A 23,718-nucleotide genomic window follows, 5' to 3' on the forward strand; every position below is an offset into this window, starting at 1 on the left:
TCTGGCTCGGGCCGTGGACTGGGCACAAAGAAGGTGGAGAGGGCCTTGGAGGGTATGGCTTCCATAGAGCAGCAGAGACAAAGCCAGGCTCGGGGCTTAAGGAAAGAAGGAAGGTAGGCAGGCTGGGCATGAACTTTCCAATTAATTGGAAAAAATAAAGCCAGCGATGGTAAAGCGTATCACAGCGGAGCTCTCTCCCCACTCCCCCATTGCGCTCTCTCTCTCTCTCTCTCTCTCTCTCTCTCTCTCTCTCTCTCACACACACACACACACACACACACACACACACACCCTTGGACAGAGTGCCCTCCTTTCCACAATGCCCCGTTCCTGGTGGTGCCCTCTCAGCCTGTCTCTACTCCCCTCTCTGGGGGGTGGGTACAGGGATGTCTGGTCTGGCTGCAGGCGGTGCTGTGCTGTGGAAAGGGCACCAGGGGAGAAGCCAGAGGCCCTTTTAGATGCCCCACCTTCAAAATAGAGCGTGGCTCTTTACCCCACTGTCACCCACAACCCTGGCCCAGGCCTGGACATTGTCACTGCCTACTCACTGGCCGCCTGGTCTCGCCTCGTCCCCTAAGTGAATTCTCCACACAACTGCTTTGTGAGCTTTTAACAATGGAACTCTGATCATGCCCTCCCCGGTGTGCGCCCTCCATCGGCTCTCCATCCCCATCTCATTATTCCTCTCATCTGCTTCACTTTCTTCACAGCTACTCATTTTGCCTTCATCATACTTTACGTTCAGTTATTTCACTTGGTGGTTTTCTCTCTCACCAACAGGTGCAGGAGGGGCCTATGTCTATTCAGGTCTGTGTCCCCGCACTTGCCGGGCAGGAAGACACGGGGTTTCTGTAAGCCTCAATTTTCTGAGCTATCAAGGCGGGTGGGGGTCACGGGGGTGATACGTTCTGTGTGCTGCATCCCTTAGGGGCTTATGAGGATTAAATGGGCAGAGCAGACCTCCCTGTCTGTGATGTAAGAAGTGCCATGGGAGCCTCACTACAACTGCTGCCACCTAAGGATGCTGAGTTTGCAAATGCTCCCCCATAATCTCAGTCCACTTTTGAGGTCCAACCACAGCATCTCCCCTATTGTTCGCTACAGAACCTGCCACCCAGCGAGAAACCTGGGGGGGGGGGGGGAGGGTCTATTGAGAATAAATTAGTGAGGCCTCATTCTCAATGAAAACATCTCAAGGAGATTTGTAATTTTATCTTTTCTAAGTGTACAGAATAACATAAATCAAAAGGAGCAATAGTCTACCTTGTGTTTTGACTACTTTGACCCTCTTCAACCTCTGCCAATTTTTATCTCATTTTTGTTTAACTTTATACATCAGAGTCTAATTTGAGAGCTGGTGGGAAGACAGTGATGCATAGGTTCCATCAACTGCAGCTGAAATTACCGCGTCCCCAGGGCTTCGGACTGAAGGGAGGGTCCCGTCCTGGTCCACAGCAGACGAAGACCCAGCCCCTCCACCCAGCAGGCTTTATTGCTGCCTCTCATTTATCGATTTCGCCAGGTCTGAGGAGCTCACGAGATTGCGTCCATCCAGGGCGCACACTCCCTAGCACAGCCACCGGCTCAAAGCATCAGCCACTGTGGGTGATATCGTTTTGGGAACCAGAAAAGGAGTTCTATTAGCATTGATTTTTTTCTCTTTTTGAAATTGTTATCTTCGCTGGGAAAGTGCGCCCAGTGGGCGGTACAGTCTAGCCAAAAAGAATGCTGGCCTTGCTCCTCTGATTATTCAGAGCAATGCCTGGCATCCCATAGATGACTCAATAAGATCCGATGCATGAGTGGATGCATGAATGGATGGATGGATGAATGAGTTGCTTTTTGCTTCCTCATTACTGTCTGTGTTCTTGCTGGCCTCAACTATTTTTGGAGAAGATAAACACAACTAGATGGCATAGGAAGGTTCACACTAGATGGGGTGAGCTGATATCACCCCCAAAACTTTACAAACACAGCTGATGGATGCTGAGACCAGAAGGGACCTTGAGATCTTCTCATCCAACTCTCATCTGTTACATCAATGTTCACCAAGACAGGCTGGCCAGGAGCTGGACAGCCTCCATTAAACACCTCCAGGCCCAGGCCACTCAAGCCGTGACCCACAGGTTAACATTTATTAAATGTGCATTTCCTTCATAGCACTTATCACAGTTTGAAGTTACATACTTGTGCAATTATTTGATTAGAGTCTGTCTCCCTACTAGACCCTAAGAACACTGACAAGTTCTGTAATTAATTCACAAGAAAAGTCTGTTTGTTCACCTGTATCCTTCGGCTCGGGCACAGGGCTGAACATCTAGGAAGTACTCAATAAATCTTTCTGAATGAATGAGACCAAAACACACGGGACGGAGGAGGGGCTGTGATCTGTGATCAGCAGGTAGGAATGAGGATAAGGGGTTAGAATGCCCAGGTAGGGAAGTGATTTCACACCTGACACCTGATCCACTGCCAAGGCCAGTCCTGGGGTGAGGGAGGCAGGAAAAGCCAGCTGGATTAGGGGTTGGGGGCGATGCCAAGGGGCAGATATCTCTGTAGATCCTGCTCTAGCCCTGCGCTGTCCAGTACAGAAGCAGTTACCACCCTTGTGGCTACTGAGCACTAGGCATGTGGCTGGTCTGAATTGAGGTGTTGTGTCAACTACACACCAGATTTCAAAGTTTACATGAATAAAGAATGGAAAGTATGTCATTGACCACCTTTATATTGATTACATGTTTAAATGAGATTTTGGGGGGTATAATTGGTTAAGTAAAATATATTATTAGATTTAATGTAATTTCTTCTTTTGTCTTTAACATGTGGCTATAGTGAAAGTTAGCTTGCCTGTCTGGCTGCGCTGCATCCCAGCGCTGTCCCGAGCAGGGTCCTTGCAGGCACAATGCTCTCCATGGCAGCAGCTGAGGCTGTGGCTGTTCTGTGGCCAGCTTTGTGTGAGGTACTTTACCGCCGAGTTAAACAAAGGGCTGTCTCTTTGACCTGGTAATTTTATGTTTTGGATGTCATTCTGAAATATGAAAAATTTCTTTATACAAAAGTTATTACTTGTAGCATTCTTTAATATGAATGAAAAACAGGAAGTAACCTAAACATCTAAATAATAAAGAATGATAATATTAACTGTTACACCTATACAGTGGATATTATGCAGCCATCAAAAACTGTTTACCAAAGATTTTATTATTATAACATGGCAAAATGCTGTGACAATGCTCAGTCAGTGTAACATGAGAGCAACAGTTCAGAGAGAAGTAGGTGTAAGACACCCCACCAAACCCTGAGATGAGGAATGTGTTCTTTTTCTTTTATTTCTCTAATCTTGTTTTGTAAGCTTTTCGCCTGAGAGTTGTCAGCAGCTGTGGTTCAACTGTGCCCCTTTTAGATTAAATGAGATACTTAAGACTCCTAGGGTGTTGCCTGGGGTGGAAAACCCCCCAGCAAGCATTAGCTATCACTTTTATGACTTTTATCCACTGGGCTATCAGCCTCATGAATGTAAATGTCCTACCACTTCCAGAGAGGGACCTGCTCCTGGCTGCAGAGACCTCAGGAAAGCCCCCTTTCCCCCACCCCCCAGCCCAGCCTTCTGCACGGCAGGCCCACAGGGCAGGCTCCTGATGGGGGCCAGTCACAAAGTCAGGGGAGGGGAGGGCCAGTAGGAGACCAGGCCCATTGCAGAGAATCACTTGTTCATTTAAATATTATCCTTAAGAAAAACAGCAGAATGAAAAACATGGGCATTGGTGGTAATCAAAAGGGGGAAGATCTAAATGATCAAAAATACAGAAAAGAGCCCTGGCCAGTTTGGTTCAGTGCTTGGAGTGTTGGCCCATGGACCAAAGGGTCTCAGGTTTGATTCAGTCAAGAGCATGTAACTTGGCTGCCGGCTTGATCCTGGAGCCTGGTAGGGGTACGTGAGGGAGGCAACCAATCAATGTGTCTCTCTCACCTCTCTCTCTCTCTCTCTCTCTCTCTCTCTCTCTGCTGCACTTCTCCCTTCCCTCCATGCTCTCTAAAAAAATCAATAGAAAAAATATCCTCGGGTGGGGATTAAAAAAATACAGGAGAGAATTATAAGACATTTGAAATAAAGCTTTTCATCTTTAAGATATCTGTATCAGCCTCAGAATAAGTGTATCTTTTATGAGCTCTTTGGAAGCACGTCCCTGCTCTCTTTGTCTTTTTTCTTTATAAGGCACCTTTTCCTTAACTCCCTTTGGGAGATCTTATAAATGAGGATTTGCACCCCAAGGGATTACTCTGGTTAGAAAAGTGTTTTATTAAAAAATATATGTTTGCCACAGAATGCTGAGGAGTATCATTAGCTGGTCCCTTCTGTTTTATTTTCAAGGGCTGTATGGCCAAGTTCTAATTAAACATATTCTCAGGATGGCTGAAATGAGGAGGGGCTCAGAAACGGGCCCTGGGGTGGAAGCACAGAAGGTTTGGGGGACATAAACCAGAGCATTTCCTGTGAAACAGCCACCATGACTGACAGGCCTGCCCAGCTCACAGGTGGGGGACCCTGCCCTGCCTCGGGCCCCAAGGGGGCTACTCAGACAGTCACAAGCTGCAGTGCACTTTATGACCACTCATCCAAGCCCCAGCCTGTCCCAGGGCAGGTGTTTAAGTAGAATCTGTATCCTCCGAGAAGTCTCATTCGCTCTCTGAGGTTGAATATGAGGCCACTGTCACCCAGTGCTCTGATCTGACTCCCTCAGTTTAGATCACGTGAGTGAGAGAGGTGAGGCCTGCTGTGCCCGAGGACTGCTCCTCACAGGCCCCAGACCAGGGGTGGGCAGGGCCACCATGGGTTCTTAAACTGGACCGGAGGGCGGGGCCGGAACAAAAGCATGGATGGGGTGTTTGTGTGAACTAATATAAATTCAAAGTAAACATCATTACATGAAAGGGTACGGTCTTTTTTTTTTCAGTTTTATTCATTTCAAACGGGCCGGATCCCGCCCGTGGGCCATAGTTTGCCCAGGGCTGTCCCAGACCCTTCCCTTTAGAGACTCAGCCAGCACAGCCAAAGGCAGCAGAGGCAGTGAAACACACACTGTGGGTCCTGCAAGCACCTCAGGCTGTCTCCTTGTAGAAAATTCCAGAAAGCTGTTATCTGAGCCCATTAACTCTATTTACATATGAATGGAACTTCAGCAGAGGTCCCAGGCTGAGGCTCTAAGAAGAGGGAGAGAACCTCTGGACTCCCCCAGGCTTCTGGGGCCATTTACTGTGTGAACAGCAGGGAAAAGGTAAATTAGGAATTGACTCAACCCCTTTTTTTAAAAAAATCAGGAGCATGTGCATCGCATAATAAATGATTATCATCAAATGTTTAGCAAAACGTATCCTTCAGAAAAGTACGTTTTAGAGACATTTTCCTGTCAGGAATCTAGAGACATAGATGCCAATTCAGGTCCCTGTGAGTCTATGTATACGACGTATGTATACTAAGAGATACAAACATCTCAATGCATACACATAACTGGACAGGGTGGGGCAAAAGCAGGGTTACAGCTGTGAATACACAGTTTGTTCTTATACTATTATTTATTAATTATTGTATTATTTTCTTCTCTCTCTCTCTCTCTCTCTCTCTCTCTCTCTTTTTTTTGTATTATTCCTCACTGGAGGATATATTTTTCCATTATTTTTTTTTTTAAGAGAGAGTGAAAGGGAGGGCGAGAGACAGAGAGAGAGAAACATGATGTGAGAGAGGTACACTGGTTGCCTTCCGTACCCACCCTGACTGGGGCAGGGATCAAGCCTGTAACTGGGGTATGTGCCCTTAACTGGAATCAAACCCCCAAACCTCAGTCTGTGGGCTGATGACCTAACCACTGAGCAATGGGCTAGGCCTATTGTATTACTTTCCATGTGAACAACTGCAAACCTACTTTTGCCCCACCCTGTATTTACATAGATGCACACTAGAAAATATTCATCTAGGTTGCATGTGTGCACATGTGCCTGTGTGTGCACTTGTCTATATTTGCATGTGTGCACATGTGCCTGTGTGTGTATTGGTTTGGGTCCTATTAGAGAATTCAGAATTTGGATGGAATTCACCCCGATAGCTGAACCATTTTGGAAGAGTAGCACCCTCAGAGCAAAATGACCTTTTCATCAAGTTACAAACATTAAAGGTTAAAGAATGTTTGAAAGGAAGTTAATACTTTTAAAACATTGGGAAAATTGCCATCTTTTCAAAGACCCAACCAAAATGTGAGCGAGTGTGGAAGGAGGGTGTGCAGGTGGTGCCTGTGGGAGGCCCCGCCTCTGCAGGACGAGACAGGCAGGCCTTGATCTGCCAGGCTCCGCACCAGCACAGGAGCCCTGAGCAGGCTGGCTCCTAATTGCAATTTTGAAGTCACATTTCTTCCTCTTGCAAGTAAGGACGGCAAAGAGGGCAAATCAATGAGAGTGTCAGATTTCCAGGCTTCTATTTTCCATCTGACCTGGATGGTGCAAATTCCAGTCTCTACTAGCAGGAGAAATAGAAATATCAGGGAGCTTCTTCACTGTCCCCCTTCCTTTAATGAGCTCCCAGAAAGAGGAATATGCCATTTGGCCCTGCAAATGCCCACTCTTCCCAGGAAGTCAAGAGGCCTGTGACCTGCCCTGCCTTTGGCAACTCACCTCTTTCTTTTTGCCCGGCTCCCAGCATCTGCCTGCACCCTCAGGTACATCCACCCACATCCCATTTGTAAGCCTTTGTCTTCAGGAGTCTGACCCTGTGGCTGGAGGAGAGGACACCACATATTAGACAGCTACTGTGTATCAAGCTTTTCACCAAAACACCCACATCCCCCATTTCAGGTGAGCCCCACTGGTACCTGGGAAGTGGCTCTCCAGTGACCTGCCTGAGAACACACAGCTACTAGCACAGCCTCTCAGACGGGGCTGACCCCGAACGCTCCCGCATGCAGCACAAAGAAGTGCAGGTTTCCAAAGGCGTCTCTAATGTGGGTGGAGCCCCTCCCAATGTTTAAGACAGAGAGCACTGCCCCAGTTCAGAGATGGAGGTGAGGCTCAAAGAGGGCAAATCTTAGTGAGTGATGGGCCACCAGCTGGGCCCTGCATCACATGGGCAGACCTCACACCCACCTGCAGTGTGCCCCCGCGCAAGTCCACAGCAGAGCCACCAGACCCACTGTGGGCTTGACCCTGCTGTGCTACCTGCCGGTGGGTACTCCTCCTGGACAGAAATGGACTGGCTGCACGGGGGGAGGCTGGGCAGCCTGCTCTCTGCTTTGTCACCTTTACTGACTTCCCGTCTTGACTGTGGACGTGCCCCAGACAGGACCACCCCCAGGAGGAGCGCTTTCATTTCTGGACCTCAGAGGTGGCAGTGACCCCTTGAGAAAGTTGACTGTTGGAGGTGCTCTGGCCCATTTTCAGTCTCATTTTTCCTAGCCAGCAGGTGAGGCCTGAGGAGGAGGAGGGTGTGGGCTGCCTCCCTGCCACGCAGGGCTCCCTTCCAGGGCCTTCCCTGCTGCCAGCTGTGGCCCTGCTCCCTGTAGGAGCCCTGCCCCAGGCGCTCACACAGGCCAGGCTGAAGAGTCTCTAGAACAGCAGGGTTCTATGTGCCTGGCCCGACCCCTGTCACCATCTGATTTCCAGCTGTATCCCCAGCAAGACCAGACCAGACCAGAGCGCCTTCACTTCAGCCAAAACATTCTGGAAAACCTTAAATGATACAGAAGACTTCGTATGAATTAATCCTCTTATGGACAACATGTTTGAAGGCACTGATAGTATCTGTAAGGTGATCAAATATCAAAATTCACTCTGTCAAATTTGTACTCATTTCCCACCATTGTTTTTCTGAGTCTCCCTGCCTGGGGCTCTGCACTGAGCTTCGCCTCCTCCCCCCAGGTTCTCCCCTGTGAGGGAGCCCAGGGAGGATGGCTGTGGGGCTGGAACTCAGAGCTGCCTGGGGCCTGAGACCCTCCTGGCAGGGAGGAGGGTGGGGCTCCAGCACTCCCTGAGGCAGCTGTTAACTGGGACCTGACTCCTTTTGAAATGGAGCTTTAAAGAACAAAGTGCTCGCCACTCCCCGTAGAGAAAGAACTACTTTCAATAAAGCCTGAGGCCAGGGCGCCCCGGTACCTGACACCAGATGGTGGTGAGCGGGAGGGGTTTACAAACCTTTGTAAATCCCTGTGGGTCAGTAGACAAGAGGTAGCCATTGGTCCAACCCAGTATCCTGTGCAAAGTCCCCAGTGAGCCCTGAGCTGCAGGTAGGAGCAAGGCCTGGAGACCAGCTCCCTTTCGGGAGGACAGCACCTTCCCAGAGGAGCCTATCCATCGCTTCTTTGTGACCCGCACTAATGCCCCCCCCTTTCCTGGCTGGGCTTCTGTGCTCGGATGCGTGCCATACACGTCTCTCCTGCACACCTTTGCACACTCCTGCCTGGAGGGCTGGCCACTTTCTCCAGGTGTGTTTTCCAGGGGCGGAGTCCTGCTTGCTGAGGCCCAGTGTCACTCCAGCCCAGGCTCTTCCGGGGCCAGGCTCCCCCAGCCTCACCAAGCTTGGCAGCTCCAGGCCGGGTGCAGACCCTGGGGCGCCCCAGCCTGATCCTAGCTCCCAGCACCCTGTTGGGGGCCTGCCTGGGTGCAGAGCCTATTCAGGGCAGAGTGGGTTGGCCTGCTCCAGAATGTCAGTATTGCTGGGCGAAGTCAAAGAGGAATGCGGGGAGGGGAGTTAGAGAGAGCGCGCTCCTTAAACCCTTCCTTGGCGTCACCGCCTGCCCCTGCCGTCCACTCACACTTCCAAGTGCAGGACACACAGGCCCGCCAGGTCCCTGCCCCACCTCCCCCTCTTGGGGAGCAGGGAGGAGCGGCCGCCCCGAGGTCTCGCCTCCACGAGGTCCCGCCTCTAGAGGGCGCTGAAGGAGAGGTGGGACCGCCAGCTCCCTTGCTGGGCCAAGGGGAGCCCCAGGGACTCCACCCCCACCCGCGGACTAATTTTAATATTTCATTGGCCGCCGCTAGTCTGGCCAATTTATCATGCAAATGCGGGTGCCCTCGCGCCAGAGAGGAGCCGGCGCCCTCGCGGAGAGCGGCGCCCGATTGGTGGCCCAGACACCGGCATTTGTAATATTTTTCTTTGGGCATTAGAGTCATTTAGCAATGCCATCACCGCAACTCCAGGCACTGCATCACCAGCCACTTAGAGGGTTTTACTGGCAGCTTTGAAACTTCTTAACACGTTCTTATATTTTAAACCAAGTGTCCCCCTTGGTTTCTGACCCCCCCCCCGCCCCCCATCTAAAAAGAGGCAGCAACTAAAACTACTCTTTCTCTCAGGATCTAGGTGAGCACTTGGTGGACCGGAAATGAAAAACCTTTGTAAATTCGTGTGGGGGTTGAAGAGGGACTGCTAGAAAACACCAGAAACCAGAAAGGGGGGGGGGGAGGAAGAGAAGGAGGAGGAGGAGGAGGAGGAGGAGGAGGAGAGAAAAGAAGCGGTAGAAAGACTAGGAGAGAAGGAAGATTCGGAGGAAAACCTTGACATTCTCTAAGTCCAGAGATGGGATGCTGTGTGCACACAGGAAGGTGACCCCTGAGCACACCTCCCCAAGACGCAGCTCTCCTGGCCTGGAGCACCAGCGAGAGGCACCACGTTTCAAACAGAGACAAGGGCGAACGAGTTCTCAGTGCAGCGCCCCTCTTCCTGACCCCACTGGCAACTGCGGGCTCTTAGCTCCTGGAGATGGAGGGCAAACAAAACCCTGTGTATGAGAGGACAAGGGGAAGGAACAGGGAGAGGCTCCCTTGTTTGGTGCATCCGGCGGTTTCCTGAGGCCACCTGTGTGCAGAGCTGCTGTGGGTCTGGGAGGACCTCCTCCTCCAGGTTCCCCTGGGAGAGAAGGTGCTCAGCCTGGCATCAGGCTGCCCCACACCCCAGCTCAGATGCAGGCTGGTCCTGGCAGCTCCTGTCTCTGCCCAGGAAGGACTGGCACCCCTGCTTCCAGTGCTGCCAGCCAGCTAGCCCCGCCAGCTGCAGCTGTCTCCCGTAGTTTTGCGTTTGGAGTGTTTTTTTTAAAGCTCTGCCCCAGTGATTTCCAAAAATCCATCTCACTCAGAGTAAAGAAAAACGCACCTTGCTGCTGCAGGTAATTCAGGAAACTAACCCCGAAGCTCGATCACTCACTCACTCACGTGGACACAGGGACTTGACAAAGCACATTGCCAGTAAGGATGCCTTCCAGACAGACCTAAGGTATCCTTAGGCGAAAACACACTTTCATTTTCTTTATTTAATCTTCAGTTTCCTTCAAAGTTTTTTTTAAAAGTTTGGTAAATGATTGAGTTTGAAAGATAATTATTGAAGAAAGAGTGGAGACTAAACTGGGCTCCCCAAATCTGAAGGTGTGGGAGTGAGAGCACAGGAAATCCTGGGGTGGGGGGGTGGGGGGGACTGGCAAAGGGCCTGGGAGATGGGGGAGGAGGCAGAGGAGTTCCCCTGGAATACCTGGAATCCCCTCCCTCCCTCTCCCTCCCTCCCTCCCCCCCTCCCTCCCTCCCTCCCTCCCTCCCTAGGAGGTGTATAGAGTTTCTTTTAAGACCTTAATAACTACTTGGAAATTCTGAATCAGAAAAAGTAAGGCATGGAGGAGGGGACCTATGGCCCCGGTTTCTAAGGGACCTTGATCTGGTCAGCTTCCATCCAGAGGTCTCTGTTCAGTTACACCCAGTTCAGCTTGGCAGCCCAGAGGATGGCTTTTTTTTCCTCGAGTGGTTCTGATGGAGATGCCAGTGTGCAGTGAGCTTAGTTGGCAAAGTTGGGTCACCCTCTGTGCCCTGAACGACAAGAAATTTACAAAGTAGGACACTGCTGGAGCCTATGTGCCCTGTGCTGGGGGAGTGGGGAGGCACTTTCACCCCAATAGCAATTCTTTTATTTGTTATTTCCTTCTTTATCTCCCAACAGCAATTCTTGACCTAGAGTAGTCCCTGCCACCCTAGGAAGCTTGCCTAGCCCCAGCTCATATCCGCACTCCTCATGCAGCTCCCCGAGGCCCACAGAAGTGGCATTCTGTGTGGCTGGGATTTTCTAAGGTTTATTTCACATCAAGCTGTAAAAGTTCTTGGGAGAATTTACAGACAAAATATCTGGTTCTTTGGAACAAAAGTACCAGTAAAAGAGAAACAAACTTTCCTGCTGTGTAAATGCATTTTTAACAACCAGTTTAGTGTCTGGCAAGGGCTTGGTCCCAGGGTCCAAACCCTAAGTGCCTGGGTAGGGGCGGGCGAGGTCCAGGGCCCAGTTCCTGGTTGAGGTACCCCCCAGACAGCAGCCAGCTCCCCAGCCCAGGCCTTGGTGTGAGGGGGTGTGTGGAAGGGGCAGGCCCCAGGCCAGTGTTCCAGGTGGGTGCAGGCAGGAGGGCACTTGGCCTACAGACTCTGTGCTTCCCAAAGGCCCACCTTGGAATTGGGTGCAGGCTTCCCAAGAGGACTACTCAGCAAGCCCTGCCCTTCAAGGTGGCCTGTGCCTCCCTCAGGGCACAGAGAACCCTTCTCCAAGGTGTGGCCTTAGACCCCTAGGTTCCCAGTACTCAGTCTACCCTGGCTATTTGCCCTTGGTCCTAGAGCCAGCTTCCAGCACGCCCTCTCTCCTGGTCTTTTCCCTCATGCCATTCCAAGTAAGCACGCAGTTCTCTGGGTCAGGCGGGCTGTCACCTACTGCCCTCGGTCCTACCTGAACCCAACCTGGCCTGCCTCCAGGTGTGGCCTGGCTGCCCCTCTGGGCAGATTTTCTGGACTCAGCAGGCGGCTGCCATCAGACCCCACTCTGCCCTTCACCCAGCAGAGCCTTCTGGCCTGCCTGCTCTTGGCTCCCCCACCCCTTTTGATCTTTTCTGGGTGGGGTTGGGTAGCAGAGGGCAGGCACTCCCCTGTCAGCCCGGCATTGGCAGTGCCTACCTCCCAGAGCTCCCAAGGCTGGGCTGGGGCTTGAGCCCATGGCAGGAAGTGGCATTTGGAAGCATTTTTGCTGAATGGCACTCAGTGCCCTGCCGTGGGGCAGGTGGGGTTCCATTGGGCCCGAGGTGCAATCTTGGGGCTCCGGAGTTATCTTCATGGCCCTGGGAATTTTCTGGGCTCTAAAAATTACCACCCAGATGGGGGAGGGGAGCGACCTGGTCACAGTGGAAGCCTCTAGAGCAGTGGTTCTCAGCCTTCCTAAAGCTGCGACCCTTTAATTACAGCTCCTCATGTTGTGGTGCCCCCCAACCATAAAATTATTTTCATTGCTACTTCATAACTGTAATTTTGCTACTGTAAATAATATGTAATTATATGTGTTTTCCGATGGTCTTAGGCAACCCTTGTGAAAGGGTCCTTCGACCCCCAAAGGGGTCACAACCCACAGGTTGAGAACCGCTGCTCTAGAGGCATTTGCCAGGGGCAGTTCCTTGTGTCACTCCGCTGCCCCTCGGCCCACTTTTCCTCCCTCTGTCCCCTTTATTTTTGGGTTTAAAAATTGTTCCCAGGAGCACGGCACCTCCCTGAGGGGGAGCATCTAACTGGCCTGGGGGTCACTTTGTGCTTGACTTGCATGCTGAGAAGTGAGCAGGTGCCCGTGCGGCACGGAGCGGCTTGCTTTTCCCGGGTCCGGCAGCACTTCCCGGTGGGTGAACGCGTGGCTCCATGCCTGTCTCCTGAGGAACTGTGGCCCTCCCTGAGCAAGGGGTTCAACTCCAGGTGTGCACAGCCCCGCCCCTGGGAAGCAGGAAGAAGCCCGGCCTGCCCTGCAGTGGGGTCTCCAACCTCCTTGGGACCACAGAGACCTGCGGGCACTTTCCTTGAAAGCCCGCCCATACCCCTTCTAACGCTCACATCTCGGAACCCAGAGAGGAACAGGCATTAACCCACTGATGTAGTGGCCTCCCGTCTGAGGGGCAGAACTCTCCAGCCCCCAGGACCAAGATATTGACAGTAGGAATAGTTAGGTGAGATGCCCGTACAGCGCCCAGCAGATGCCTGAGGTCCTGCCTGCACCTTCCCCTGGTGACCTTAGGAAGAGGACTGGAAAGGCCCCTTGGCCTGGCCAGACTGGTCCTGGACAGATGTGCAGATGTTTGTCCTGGGGACAGTGCAGGGGAGGGGGAGGGTGGGGCTGGGGAGGTGAAGCAAGAGGGAAAGGCGGGTACTGCAGCCACAGCCCCTTTCAGTTCCTGGAAAACGCACGGGAACTCCTTACCTGGCCAGGGGCCCTCTCTCCCTGGGAATAACCTGTGAATTACAAAGGTCCTGCCCTCTCCCGATGGAGGAGGATTCTCACTGCCATTGCTTTTCTCCCCTCGCCTCCCCTCTGCTCCGCATTAGCAGGTCTTGTCAGGCAGCAGCCAAGTTTTAGCTTGAGACTCTCTGGCTGAGACCTGCCTGGTGACTTCCAAGTCCCAGCTTCCGGAGTTTAAGCCCCTGCCTCCAGGTCGCCTGGGGTTATACGGTGCTTGGTGCGGGTTTGGGGAGCCTCCTTCCTTCCTTCCCTCTCTCCTAGCCACACCCGGTCCACAGAGAAGGACTAAGAACGTGGCGAGGTGCGAGCAGCGCTACAACGACATGGTCCCCTCATCTGCCCCATCCCTAGAATGGTTTGCAAAACGAATCACGTTTGGGGTCCCGATATGAAAGGGGGTGCTGTGGCTGCAAGGGCGCCATAGAGCTTTGGGTTTCCGGCTGTTCCAAGCGGGCCGGGCCAGGCGGCGCGGTGCACTGTGCACGCTGCAGAGCCCGCGTGGTGCGTGACGGGCTGCCGCTGCGGTGTGCGGCTCCTCGACACTGATGGATGCACAAATGGTCGGACAGACAGATGTTAGGGCGGATCGCAGAGCGCAGCGCCTGAGCCGGGAAGGCGAGGCCAGGATCCCGCCGCAGCCGGTGGCCCCAAGACCTGAGCTCAGGCCGCGGCCGGCAGGGGGAGGGGCGGAAGGAACCGGGTGGAGAGCAGCTCGGAAGGGAAGGAGGAGGCGGAGGCACGAAGCTGGGCGAACTCTCCGCCTTCCGTGTGAGTCCCTGGCGCACCGCACGGGCCACCGCCACCGCCGGCGCCGAGGTGGGCGCTCCGGGACGGGGTGAGCGGGCGGGAGCAGTTGGCCTCCCGGGGTGCTGACCCTCCCCGGGGAGAGGCGCCCAGACCCGGGAGGCCGCGGGCAGCGTCCGCCAACTCACCGTGTCCACGTTCGAAAGAAGCGTTTCACGCCCACGGCCGCGTCTCCCGGGCCTGGAGGGTCAGGGGCTCCGGCCTCTGCAGGTGCCCACTGCTCGCCGTGCCAGCCCCCAGCTCCCAGCCCGCCCCGCACGGCCCTCTCCGGGCTGCCGCCTGCCGCCTACTCCCCGCCGCCGGCCGGCCGCCCGCACGCCGAGCGCTCCCGCGCGCCAGGGCAGAGGCAGCCCCGGAGCCGGAGGAGCGCGGCGCCTCTGCCCGGAGGGTCTGGCCTGAGCCCGGGAGCCGGTGGTCTTACCGTCCGGGGAGATGGCACGGTCTCCGGGTCTGAAAGGGAAGAGAGCGCGCCTGTGAACTTTGAAAACTAACTTGAGAAACAGTCACAAAGGAAAAAGGAGGAGGAAAGGGGACAGAAGAAGAGGGGGAAAAGAGAAAAATAGAAGCGTCAGGGGGGAAGTGGGAAAGGAAGAGGCCAGGCTCCCAGCCCCGGGCGCTCTGGCGGCCAGTCCCAGGGCGCGGGCGTGGCCCTCCCGCCCTGCCGGGCACGGGCCCAGGGAAGCCCCGCAGCACCAGCCTGCACTCCGGGAGCAGCAGCATCCAGGGGACCTCGGGTGCGGCCGATCCCGCGCCCGGCCAGCGACGCCCCGCAGAGCCCGGAGCTGGCCCTGCCGCGGCCGCCCCATTCCCGGCCCGCGAGCTGCCCAGGGAGACGCAATCGAGCCCGCAGCGCATCGATGCACCGCTCGGGCTCAGGCTCCCACTCCGCCGCCTCCGCCGCCCGGGGCATCCTCCCGGTGAGCCGGGGCCCACCCGCACCTTCGCGGCCGTAAGTGAGCCTGTGCCTCCCCGCCGCCACCGCAGCTTTGCCAGCTTTTCTACGGGGGCCCGTGGGCTCGGCCCCTTTGCTTGGGGCCCAGGCGACCCCGATCGTCCAATCAATAATCAATTTCTTTCGTTCAGGACCGCAGGCAGGCTGGGCGCCGGGTGCGGTGGCCCCCCATTCCTGGGCGCCCGGGGGAGGGGGGGCCTGGGAGCCCGAGTGCCTTACCCTGCCCGGTCCTGCTGGGAGATCCCCGCGCCCCAGGGTGGGGAGCGCAGCCAGCTGCTCAGGGGGCGCGGAGACCTGGACCTTCCCAGTCCGGAGAGGAAACTTGCAGGCACCCGCCCTCTGCGACCCCGGGACAGGCCCGAGAAAGTTTGCCCAGGAGAAGAAATTGGGGAAAGTGGCGGCAGGGAGTCCCGGGGGAGGAGTCGGGTGGCGCGGGCCCTTGGAGCTACCCCCACGCACTCCAGCCCGCGGCGGCCTCCTCCCTGAGGGCCGGGGCGCCTGCCCGTGGCCTCGGCATCCAGGAGGGGCGCGGGCCCAAACCCGGACCGAGCTGGGGGTTCTGGGCTCGGCGGTGGAGAGCAGTGCGGCCCGGGCGGGGTGGAGGGGACGACCATGGGCCAAGGCCGGGCGGAGGGGGTGGGCGGGAGCGCGCGCCCGGGACAGGATCCGGGGGCTGGCCCCGCGCCCCTCTTGCGCACTCGGGGCGGAGGCAGAGGAAGGCATACCCTCCCCGGACTGGGCGGGGGTCCTGGAGAGGCCCGCGCTGGGTGCGGGGGCGCGGCGCCCCCGCGGGCGGCGAGTGACACGATCATATCCTTTTCCGTTAAGCTTGCCTGTTGCCGACGCCGCCGCTCCAGCCGCGCCGCGGGCCGAAGACTGGACCGCGGAGCCCGGGCCGTGGCGGCGGCGGCGGCGGCGGCTGCGGCGGGGAAGGCGCGCCCCCTCGCCTTGACCCCCTGCCCGGGGCGGGGACCAGGGCACGGCCGGCTGGGGCGGTTCCCGAGCTCCTCCTCCTACCGGGAGCCTGCTTTCCCCTCTCCCGGCCCCCGGTCCCGAACCCGCGCACCTCATCTGGGGACCGGGCAAGAAGGGGGGCAGGGCCGCCGCTCCTCCCCGCCCCCTCCTCCTCTGGCCTCTGGAGCGATTTGTCAAACTTCCCATTCCGCCGGCAGCGCGGTCCTCCCTCCCCACCCCCCTGTGCTCCTCCCTCCCGAGCCTCCCGCGCCCGCCCTCCTTCTTCCCTCCGCACGTTCGGGATCGCGGTGGAGCGCAGAGCGGGGGGGACACAGAGCCCGGGCGCAGCAGCATCCTGCGGGCGGCCCTCTCTGGGGGGAGGCTGAGAGCCAGCCCGCGGCCCCCCCTCGGGCCCGCCGCCCCTCCCTCCTGCTCCTCAGCCGGCAGCGGCGGTGCGGCGGCAGTGGCAGTCGCCGGAGGAGCATCATGCCGAGGAGGAAGCAGCAGGCGCCCCGGCGCGCAGCAGGTACGAGCCGCTTCCTCTCCTCCTCTCCTCCTCCTCTTCCTCCGCTCGCCCGCCCGGGGCTCCAGCCAGTGGCGACCCTGCTCGGCTGGCCCCGCTCCCGCCCCTCTGCCTCTGCCCGCGCAGAGTGACTCGGGGCACAGGCTCCTCGCTGCTCCCCTCTCTGGGTGCCTGTGCCCACCTCCTGGACCCGGCGCCCTCCGGACACCAGCCGCGTTCTGTTGTAGCCTTGCTGGCACCCACTTAGGACACCCGGCGACTGAAGCCGGCTGGCTCCTGACTCCCAGCTCTCGGGCTGCGGAGGGGGTGGGAAGGAGCCTCTACTGTGTCTGTCTGTGGGGGCAGGCGGGGCCACTGAGTTCCCGGGACACCTTCCCTGTCCTCCTGCAGCTGGAGGGCTGGGACTGCCAGGTCACCTTCCTGCCAGCCCGATGGAGTCTTCCTTTATTGGGCCCAAACCGGGCACAGCGGTGGAAGCCAGAGCGCACAGAGTCTGGGTATTGTCAGATGACTGTCAAGTCAGTGTTAGATGCTGGCGTGCCATTTCCCGGCTGGCTCCCCCTCCAGCCCCTGCTTCCTAACACTGCCTCTCCCACCTCATTGCCTCCTAGCACTTAGTTCTGGGATGTGTCTGAGTACTTTTTTTCCTTTTTTTTTTTTTTTTTTGCCAGGAGTGTCAACTCCTGTTAAGACTAAGCTTTTTATCTTTTCTAGAAAAAGCATCATTGAAAATCAAACCGAATCCACACACATAACATTATTTTGCAGTAATGTCAGTTGGGGGCATGTTGCTTGGAAGAAGGGGTACTGGCCCCTTGCCACCCTTGATTTGATGACTGATTGATCGCCTGTCATGCTGCTGCCTTTGATCTATTCATTCCCAATAAACATCAATAAATCACTGGCGATGGTGAGGCCAAGCTGTGTGACGTCACTAGGGCCCTGTCAGTGCAACTGTGGGATTTGGGACCCACTGCTGAGAGGACCACATAGGGATGGGATGCGTTCTGATGAGTAACACTCCTGTGCTGAGGGTCAGAGGCTGCCCTACGGGAGGTGAAGTGGAGGTTTCTTTCTTTCGTTTTCTCTTCTTTTCTGTTCTTTTCCTTTGGTGAAAGGAGGGAGGGCAGAGAGAAGGGCCAGACCTTGCCTGGTGCCTTCTTAGAGAAAGGTGTTGTGGCTGTAGTAATGGTGGGTGATGCTCAGGGCCCTGTCCTTCCTGCTGGCCGGCTGCCGGTGGAGCTCACAAGCTGGCTCCTCTCAGAACTCCTTGCAGAGGGGCGGCAGGGTGGATGGGTTGTGGGAATGAGTCTTTCTTCTCCCAGAAACGTGCTTTCCTGTTAGTGTCTTAAGAAAACCATAGGATAAATAGGTCTGGTTTGGGGGGTGTAATTCCGGTTTTGTTCTCTCTGCCCAGTGTGGCCCAAATTTAGAAAGTTTGAGCACCCCCAGCGTGGCTGTAGGGAGGGTGCTGCCTCTCAAGTCATCTCCTGGAGATGCTACTTGACCATACCACCTTCTGCTTTGAATTCAAGCTCAAGAAAGAGCTTATCTGCCTAAAATAACCTCTAAAAGTTTGGAGGATTCCTTCACAGAGCTCGGCAGTAGGAGTGTCTTGGGCTTCTTCCAGTCTCTGGGATTTTTCTTTTCTCTTTGATGCACATTTTAAGGTATCTGTGTGCCTCAGTCAAATGAGCCATATGTGATCCCAACTTACATTTGGTTTAGAACTCTCTCTACGGTTGGTTCATCTTTCTCTCCCACCTTGCCAATCTGACACTCTTATTTGATAACTTTCTGCTAAAAATATTAGATAAGAAAGAAATGTACATTTTTAAAGCAACCTGTTCACTAATTTTTTGCACCTTTTAAAAAGCCAGGCAGGAAATCTCAGGTTAGTTAAGAAATACTCATTATGTAAAAACTTGACTGCACGACTAATAGGAGATGGAAGAATGGTTTTGCTCTATCAAAATGACCCGTCAAAACGACTTTGTTTCATATTTGATTTAATTGTCTCTCTCCTGACAGGCACATTCATCAATAGCTTAATGGTCAATCAGAAGTTGGCAGCGTGAGTGCTTTCTTTCTTCCCATACCCTGGTTTTGGATTTACGTTATCAGAATGCCTTGGCTAATGGACGTGTGGGGGGTGGGGTGGGGATGTCTGAAGGGTGACTTATTTAAGGAGAGAGGAGGGAAACCCCTCCACCTCTAGGCCAACGATAAGTATGCACAGGCCAATACGTGAGCTGTGAGAGTTTTGGGGTTTTTGTTTGTTTGTTTGTTTAAATGGACAAGAAACTTCCCTTTTTTTCCTCCTGTTTTAGTTCTCACAGCTGCAAGTTATAAGGTTCATGCCTGCTTTTGTGGCGTCCTGGGAGTGACGACACATTGATTGCTTTGTACTGAGAGAGAGAGAGAGAGTGGGAAAAAGGAAGATGTCTGCTGATTGGTAACTGAAAATCCAGTCCCCAGCAACCTTGAGGATCCTCGAGGATTTTTCCCCTCCAAAGTGAAAGGTCCGCTCAGCCATAAAAAAAGAAAAGTTGTTTTGCCAGCTTCATTAGTGTTCACCTAATTAGCTGTAAACCTGATGGATTTCTGACAGCTTTAATGATTGGAGATGACAAGCCCGACGCAGTGTCATCCAGCAGAATTAGGTTTGCAGCTAGTTTGATGTAATCAAGTTGATATTACACAGTCCTGGCTGCCTTTAGTTGTGCATTAACTCAATTTTCTGCTGCAGGTGACAAATGGGCTTTGGTACCTGGATAATCATGTCATAGGAATTAGGGCCCTTTTAATGGTCTGGGGTAGAATAACAACCACAAAGGCCTGCGAGCTGGGCAGAGCGTGACGGCGCGGCGCACAGGTGCGGGGCTTTCTCTCTGGGCCAAATGGAGCTGCCTCGCCGCAAAGCCGAAGCAGGCTCCAGGAATCCCTGAAGAGACAGATTTCTGCACTTTAGAATTTTTTTCTGATAGAAATTATGCATGGCTCAGTGTCTTTTCTCCAAGGGAGAGAGATTTCTTCACCTGCTGGAGAGAAGCCGGCAGGAGTGCCCTTCCTCCGGGTGTGGTTTTGGAGGGCCGCATTCTGGTGCTGGACGGAGGTTGCTGCCCGCAGAACTCAGAGGAATGGGGTAGGGAGGCCGATGCCCTTCAGGGGAGACCATTATTCCTTGCTGAGCCTCACTCTCTCCCAATGTTTGCTTTTAAACATGTTGTGTGTGTGTGTGTGTGTGTGTGTGTGTGTTTAAATATCAGGAAAGCATTTTAGAACAACACTTATTAGCAGATAACATTTGATCCGTTCATCTTCATTTTCTGGAGAAAATGTAAAATTATAGAAAGCTATTACCTAAACTTTCAAAAAAATCCTCAGTGACAACAACTTGCCACTGACCTTGGGTGTCTTATTCGTTGAGGGAGAAGAGTCTCCCTCGGGCTCCTTGGGGTCATACTCCCAGGGTGAGCCTTAAGCTTCTTGACTTTTATCACAGTGTTTGGACCCCTTGGCACCTGCTGGGACAGCAGGATGGCCATGGTGGCAGGCACAGGGGCTCACGCCGCCAGCAGACAGGGCATGCGGTGCCCAGTGCACCACCCTCGTCTTCCTAAGTCTTCTCCACGTACCTACCGGGCAGCTCTGAGAACAGCTTCCTCTCCTCTCCTGGCGGCTCCGGGAGCATCGGGGCACTGTGGTTCGGCCTGGGGAACGCACTTCCCTCACACCTGCCACACGCTTCTCCTGTGGACAGGTGTCTGCCCTGTGGCAAGGCGGCAAACGACTGCTTTGGGTGCTCTGTGATCCCCCCTTCCTGCAAAATGGGAGGAGCAGCGCAGATTTTAAAAGGAAAATCAAGATGAAGGAGAAAACAAAGAGGGCAGGAGGCAAGGATATTCCCTGGACATCCACACAAGGGAGGGAATCTTCCGGAACCGGCGGCTGGGCCCCCATTATCCTGACAACTGTCAGTTAGGGCTTCAGTGCTCTCCAGGGCCACACTTGATTGCGAGCGGTTGATGTTGTCATTTTGTTCTCAGTTTTGCCTTGAGCGCGCTCATAAACGGCAGCGAGACAGTCAATAACTGATGTATCAGCAGTTACTCCCGAAATTGCCTCACAAGTCTGCATTTTTCCTCTTTTTACTAAAGATGGTTTTGCAAAGTGATGAGAATGAGAGGTGACTGCTCAGGGCCAGGAAGCCCAGGTGAGACCCCAGAACTAAAACCCTTCCTCCCACCCTCCGCTTCAGGGTCTGGGAGGAGAAGGGCCGGCCCTGCTGGGACAGCAGGTGTGCTTCCCCTGCCACGCGTGTCTGCGTCGTGGGGAAGCCAGGGCTCAGGCGCAGGCGGGAGCAGCGGGAGGACGGGAGTCCCTGGCCCTGGTGCACAGCAGCCACGTCTCATCCAGCAGCGCGAGCAGGTCAAGCCCTTCCTCGCGCAGTCGGGCGGCTCTCCTGCCTGTCCCTGGACGGACTGTAAAAATAGCTTCGGTCTTGCAGTTAGAAAAGTAGGGTGTGTGTCTCCCATCTGTGTAGTGTGGTTACCCGCCGGGCTTTCCTTAAGCCATTTTGTAACACTCGGTAGCATCACCCCTCAGCCATGGAGGCAAACAGCACAGCACAGGACGTGGTGGCACTTCCCCACACTCGCTCAGGTGTGCGTGTGTGCATGTGTGTGTTCGTGTGTGTGCGTGTGTGTGTGCGTGTGTGTGCGTGTGTGTGTGCGTGTGTGTGCGTGTGTGCGTGTGTGTGTCTGTGTGGGTGTTACTTATCCTCCAAATGGTGGTTTCTCTGTCTGAAGTTAGAAACGCAAGGTGAATACAATATATTGTATTTGGTAACAATGATGTGGACTAGTACATCCAGACAGATAATGTGCAGTTGTAATTAGACTCAATAGACAGGCAGTCATTTTTAAATTCTTTGACACATGCATAAAACAGTCATATAATAAGATAAGATGACAATTTTATGTTAGGTTGATAAAGTGCCCGATACATGCATTTAAATGTCTGTAAGCCTTTAAAAAAATCCAGACAGATTAATTCTAGTTTCCAGTATTTGCAGTTAGTCATTAAATTAATTTTTAAATCCTACTAAACAATGGCTTGAATGTTTTCTTTTCCCCTCATGGAATTTTTACCTGAATTGTGAGGAATGGATATATAGACTTGGTAGCTTTCTCTAATTTTTAAAAACATTTGTAAACATTTATGTTAAACACGTAAAAATTCAGGTTCTTGTTTGTGACTAGAATAATGCCGTGCATTCTGAGAAGGAATAGACCATCTTCTGCTCGTGACCAGTGGCCTGTCAGGCTCCAGGGTGAGGAGTCTTGACTCGAAAGATTACATGGTGTCCTTGACCAAACACTGAATATTTCATAAACCCCATTTTAAAAAGAAGACATTTCGAGCACATACACTTGATTTGATCAGCGCTTAGATCCTTTGGTTTAAGTACTTTCAATTCTGTAGATTATTTTAGTATTTCAACCAGCGCAGCCACGAGATGTACTGAGGGGGAGAAAAAGCCTTTCTCTAAAGGTCGCGCTACCTGGGCTCTTCGACATCTTCTTACCTTATTTTCTCAGATGTGCAAAGGGGATGCTCTTAGAGACTATTTCAGATTTGTTTGGGCTTAATGGTAAATTATTAATTCATACTGTCAGGACACATGTTATTAATTATGACTGTGTTTTCTTCATCCAGAACAGCTGTTGGGGAAACAGGGTAAGTTCAGATCATCTTCGAGGGGGAGGCACCAAAGCAAGGAGCTTACCAGCTCCTTGTCATCGTAGCCCTGGTCCCTTGCTTTGGGAATAAAGGGTCGCAGGGGACAGAGTGAAGGGACGAGAGGAATGATTAATTCTAGACCAAGATGGGTGCTGGCCAATGCGACTGCGGTTCCTTTATGAAAAGGTAGGCCTGACTCCCGTGCTCTGGCCCAGCTGGGACTCTGGTGGAGCCTGCCTCCTCCCCAGCCCAGGCTGGGATGGGCTGCTCTGCATCCCACAGACGGCGCGTTTTCTCCGTCCCAGGCAGGCCAGAGGTCATGCTCTCCAGTGGCTGGTCGTGGAAAGCAAACTACTCTGAATGCTTGTTTGTTCCCCAAATTGGAACATCCTTAATGGAGAGCAAAGGGCTGTTTGGTAATGTATGTGAAGTGACTCAAATTAATTTACTTTTGATTTTCCATCTCCATCATTAAATCTAGTCCTATGTGTTCAGTTTCCTCCGAGTTCTTTGAGAAATGCATGTTGCATAAAATAGGCAATTTTTAATGAACAATTTAATGTAAATGGGTTTTGAATTTAAATTAATATTAATGAAGTCTTGAGTGAATTTATTTTGCATACGTAAAGACTTGTAAGTCTCACCCATGTGCTTCCTCCTTTATGTAGTAACAGTGGCTGTGTGGATTACCCAGCCCCTTTTAAAGATGTACACTTAACATTAAATTGATTTTATATGTCCAACAGTGCCAACATATTATTAGGCAAAAGCGTTACTTCATTTAAAGAAAATATACCTCATTTCCTGCCAACCCCCTCCGTTTCTATTCCCTGCTCTTCCTGCAAGCTGCCGCTGGTTTGGCAGAGCTGCTGGGAACACACAGACCAACAATGGTTTACAATCAGGATGCTTTCTTTCTTCGGCTTACCTCTGCTGCATTCTGTATCCTGGGATGATGGGAAGTTCTGTAATTAATTCTGTTAGATGTAATTGCTATAATCGCTTTGATGTTACACATAATAAAGGTAATATGGTAAGCATGTGAGAAATATAAACACCTTATTGTAGCACTACTGCTACACCCTCTCGTCAAGCCGAGTTCAGAGACCGTGTTCTTCACTAGTTCTGGTCATAGGTGACAGTTCACTCAGCCACGTTCATTGATATTCCAACGGAGAGTCATTCATTCGGAAGGATGGGCCTGGACTTAGAGGGCTCTCCAAGCCGGCGGCCTAGGAATCTTAATGACCTTTTCCTTAAGGAGGTGGCTCATTAGGAAAAGGTGCCCATTATCTCCTGTAAAGGGGAGAGGTAAGCACTTGCGAAAGGGGCATGAGGTAGAGTGTGGTGTCGGAGGGTGGTGTCAGGCCCTGGTGTGGATTATGCAAGAGGCGTGTGTGTGTGTGTGTGTGTGTGTGTGTGTGTGTGTGAGAGAGAGAGAGAGAGAGAGAGAGAGAGGGAGAGAGA

The 23,718-nt window shown here is 53.4% G+C and overlaps 1 protein-coding gene across 1 annotated transcript in view; it reads left to right on the forward strand.

The window, feature by feature from the left end:
• Positions 1 to 16,260: 16,260 nt before the first annotated feature.
• Positions 16,261 to 23,718, forward strand: part of TSHZ3 (teashirt zinc finger homeobox 3) — a 55,660-nt gene continuing 48,202 nt past the window's right edge. The window contains exon 1 of the mRNA XM_081107007.1: positions 16,261 to 16,509. Within this exon, the coding sequence (XP_080963133.1) occupies positions 16,470 to 16,509 (40 nt within the window). The 5' untranslated portion in view covers positions 16,261 to 16,469. The remainder of the gene's footprint in view (positions 16,510 to 23,718) is intronic.

The sequence above is a fragment of the Myotis nattereri genome, assembly GCF_964212035.1.
Source record: "Myotis nattereri genome assembly, chromosome: 15".
Taxonomy (NCBI): Eukaryota; Metazoa; Chordata; class Mammalia; order Chiroptera; family Vespertilionidae; genus Myotis; species Myotis nattereri.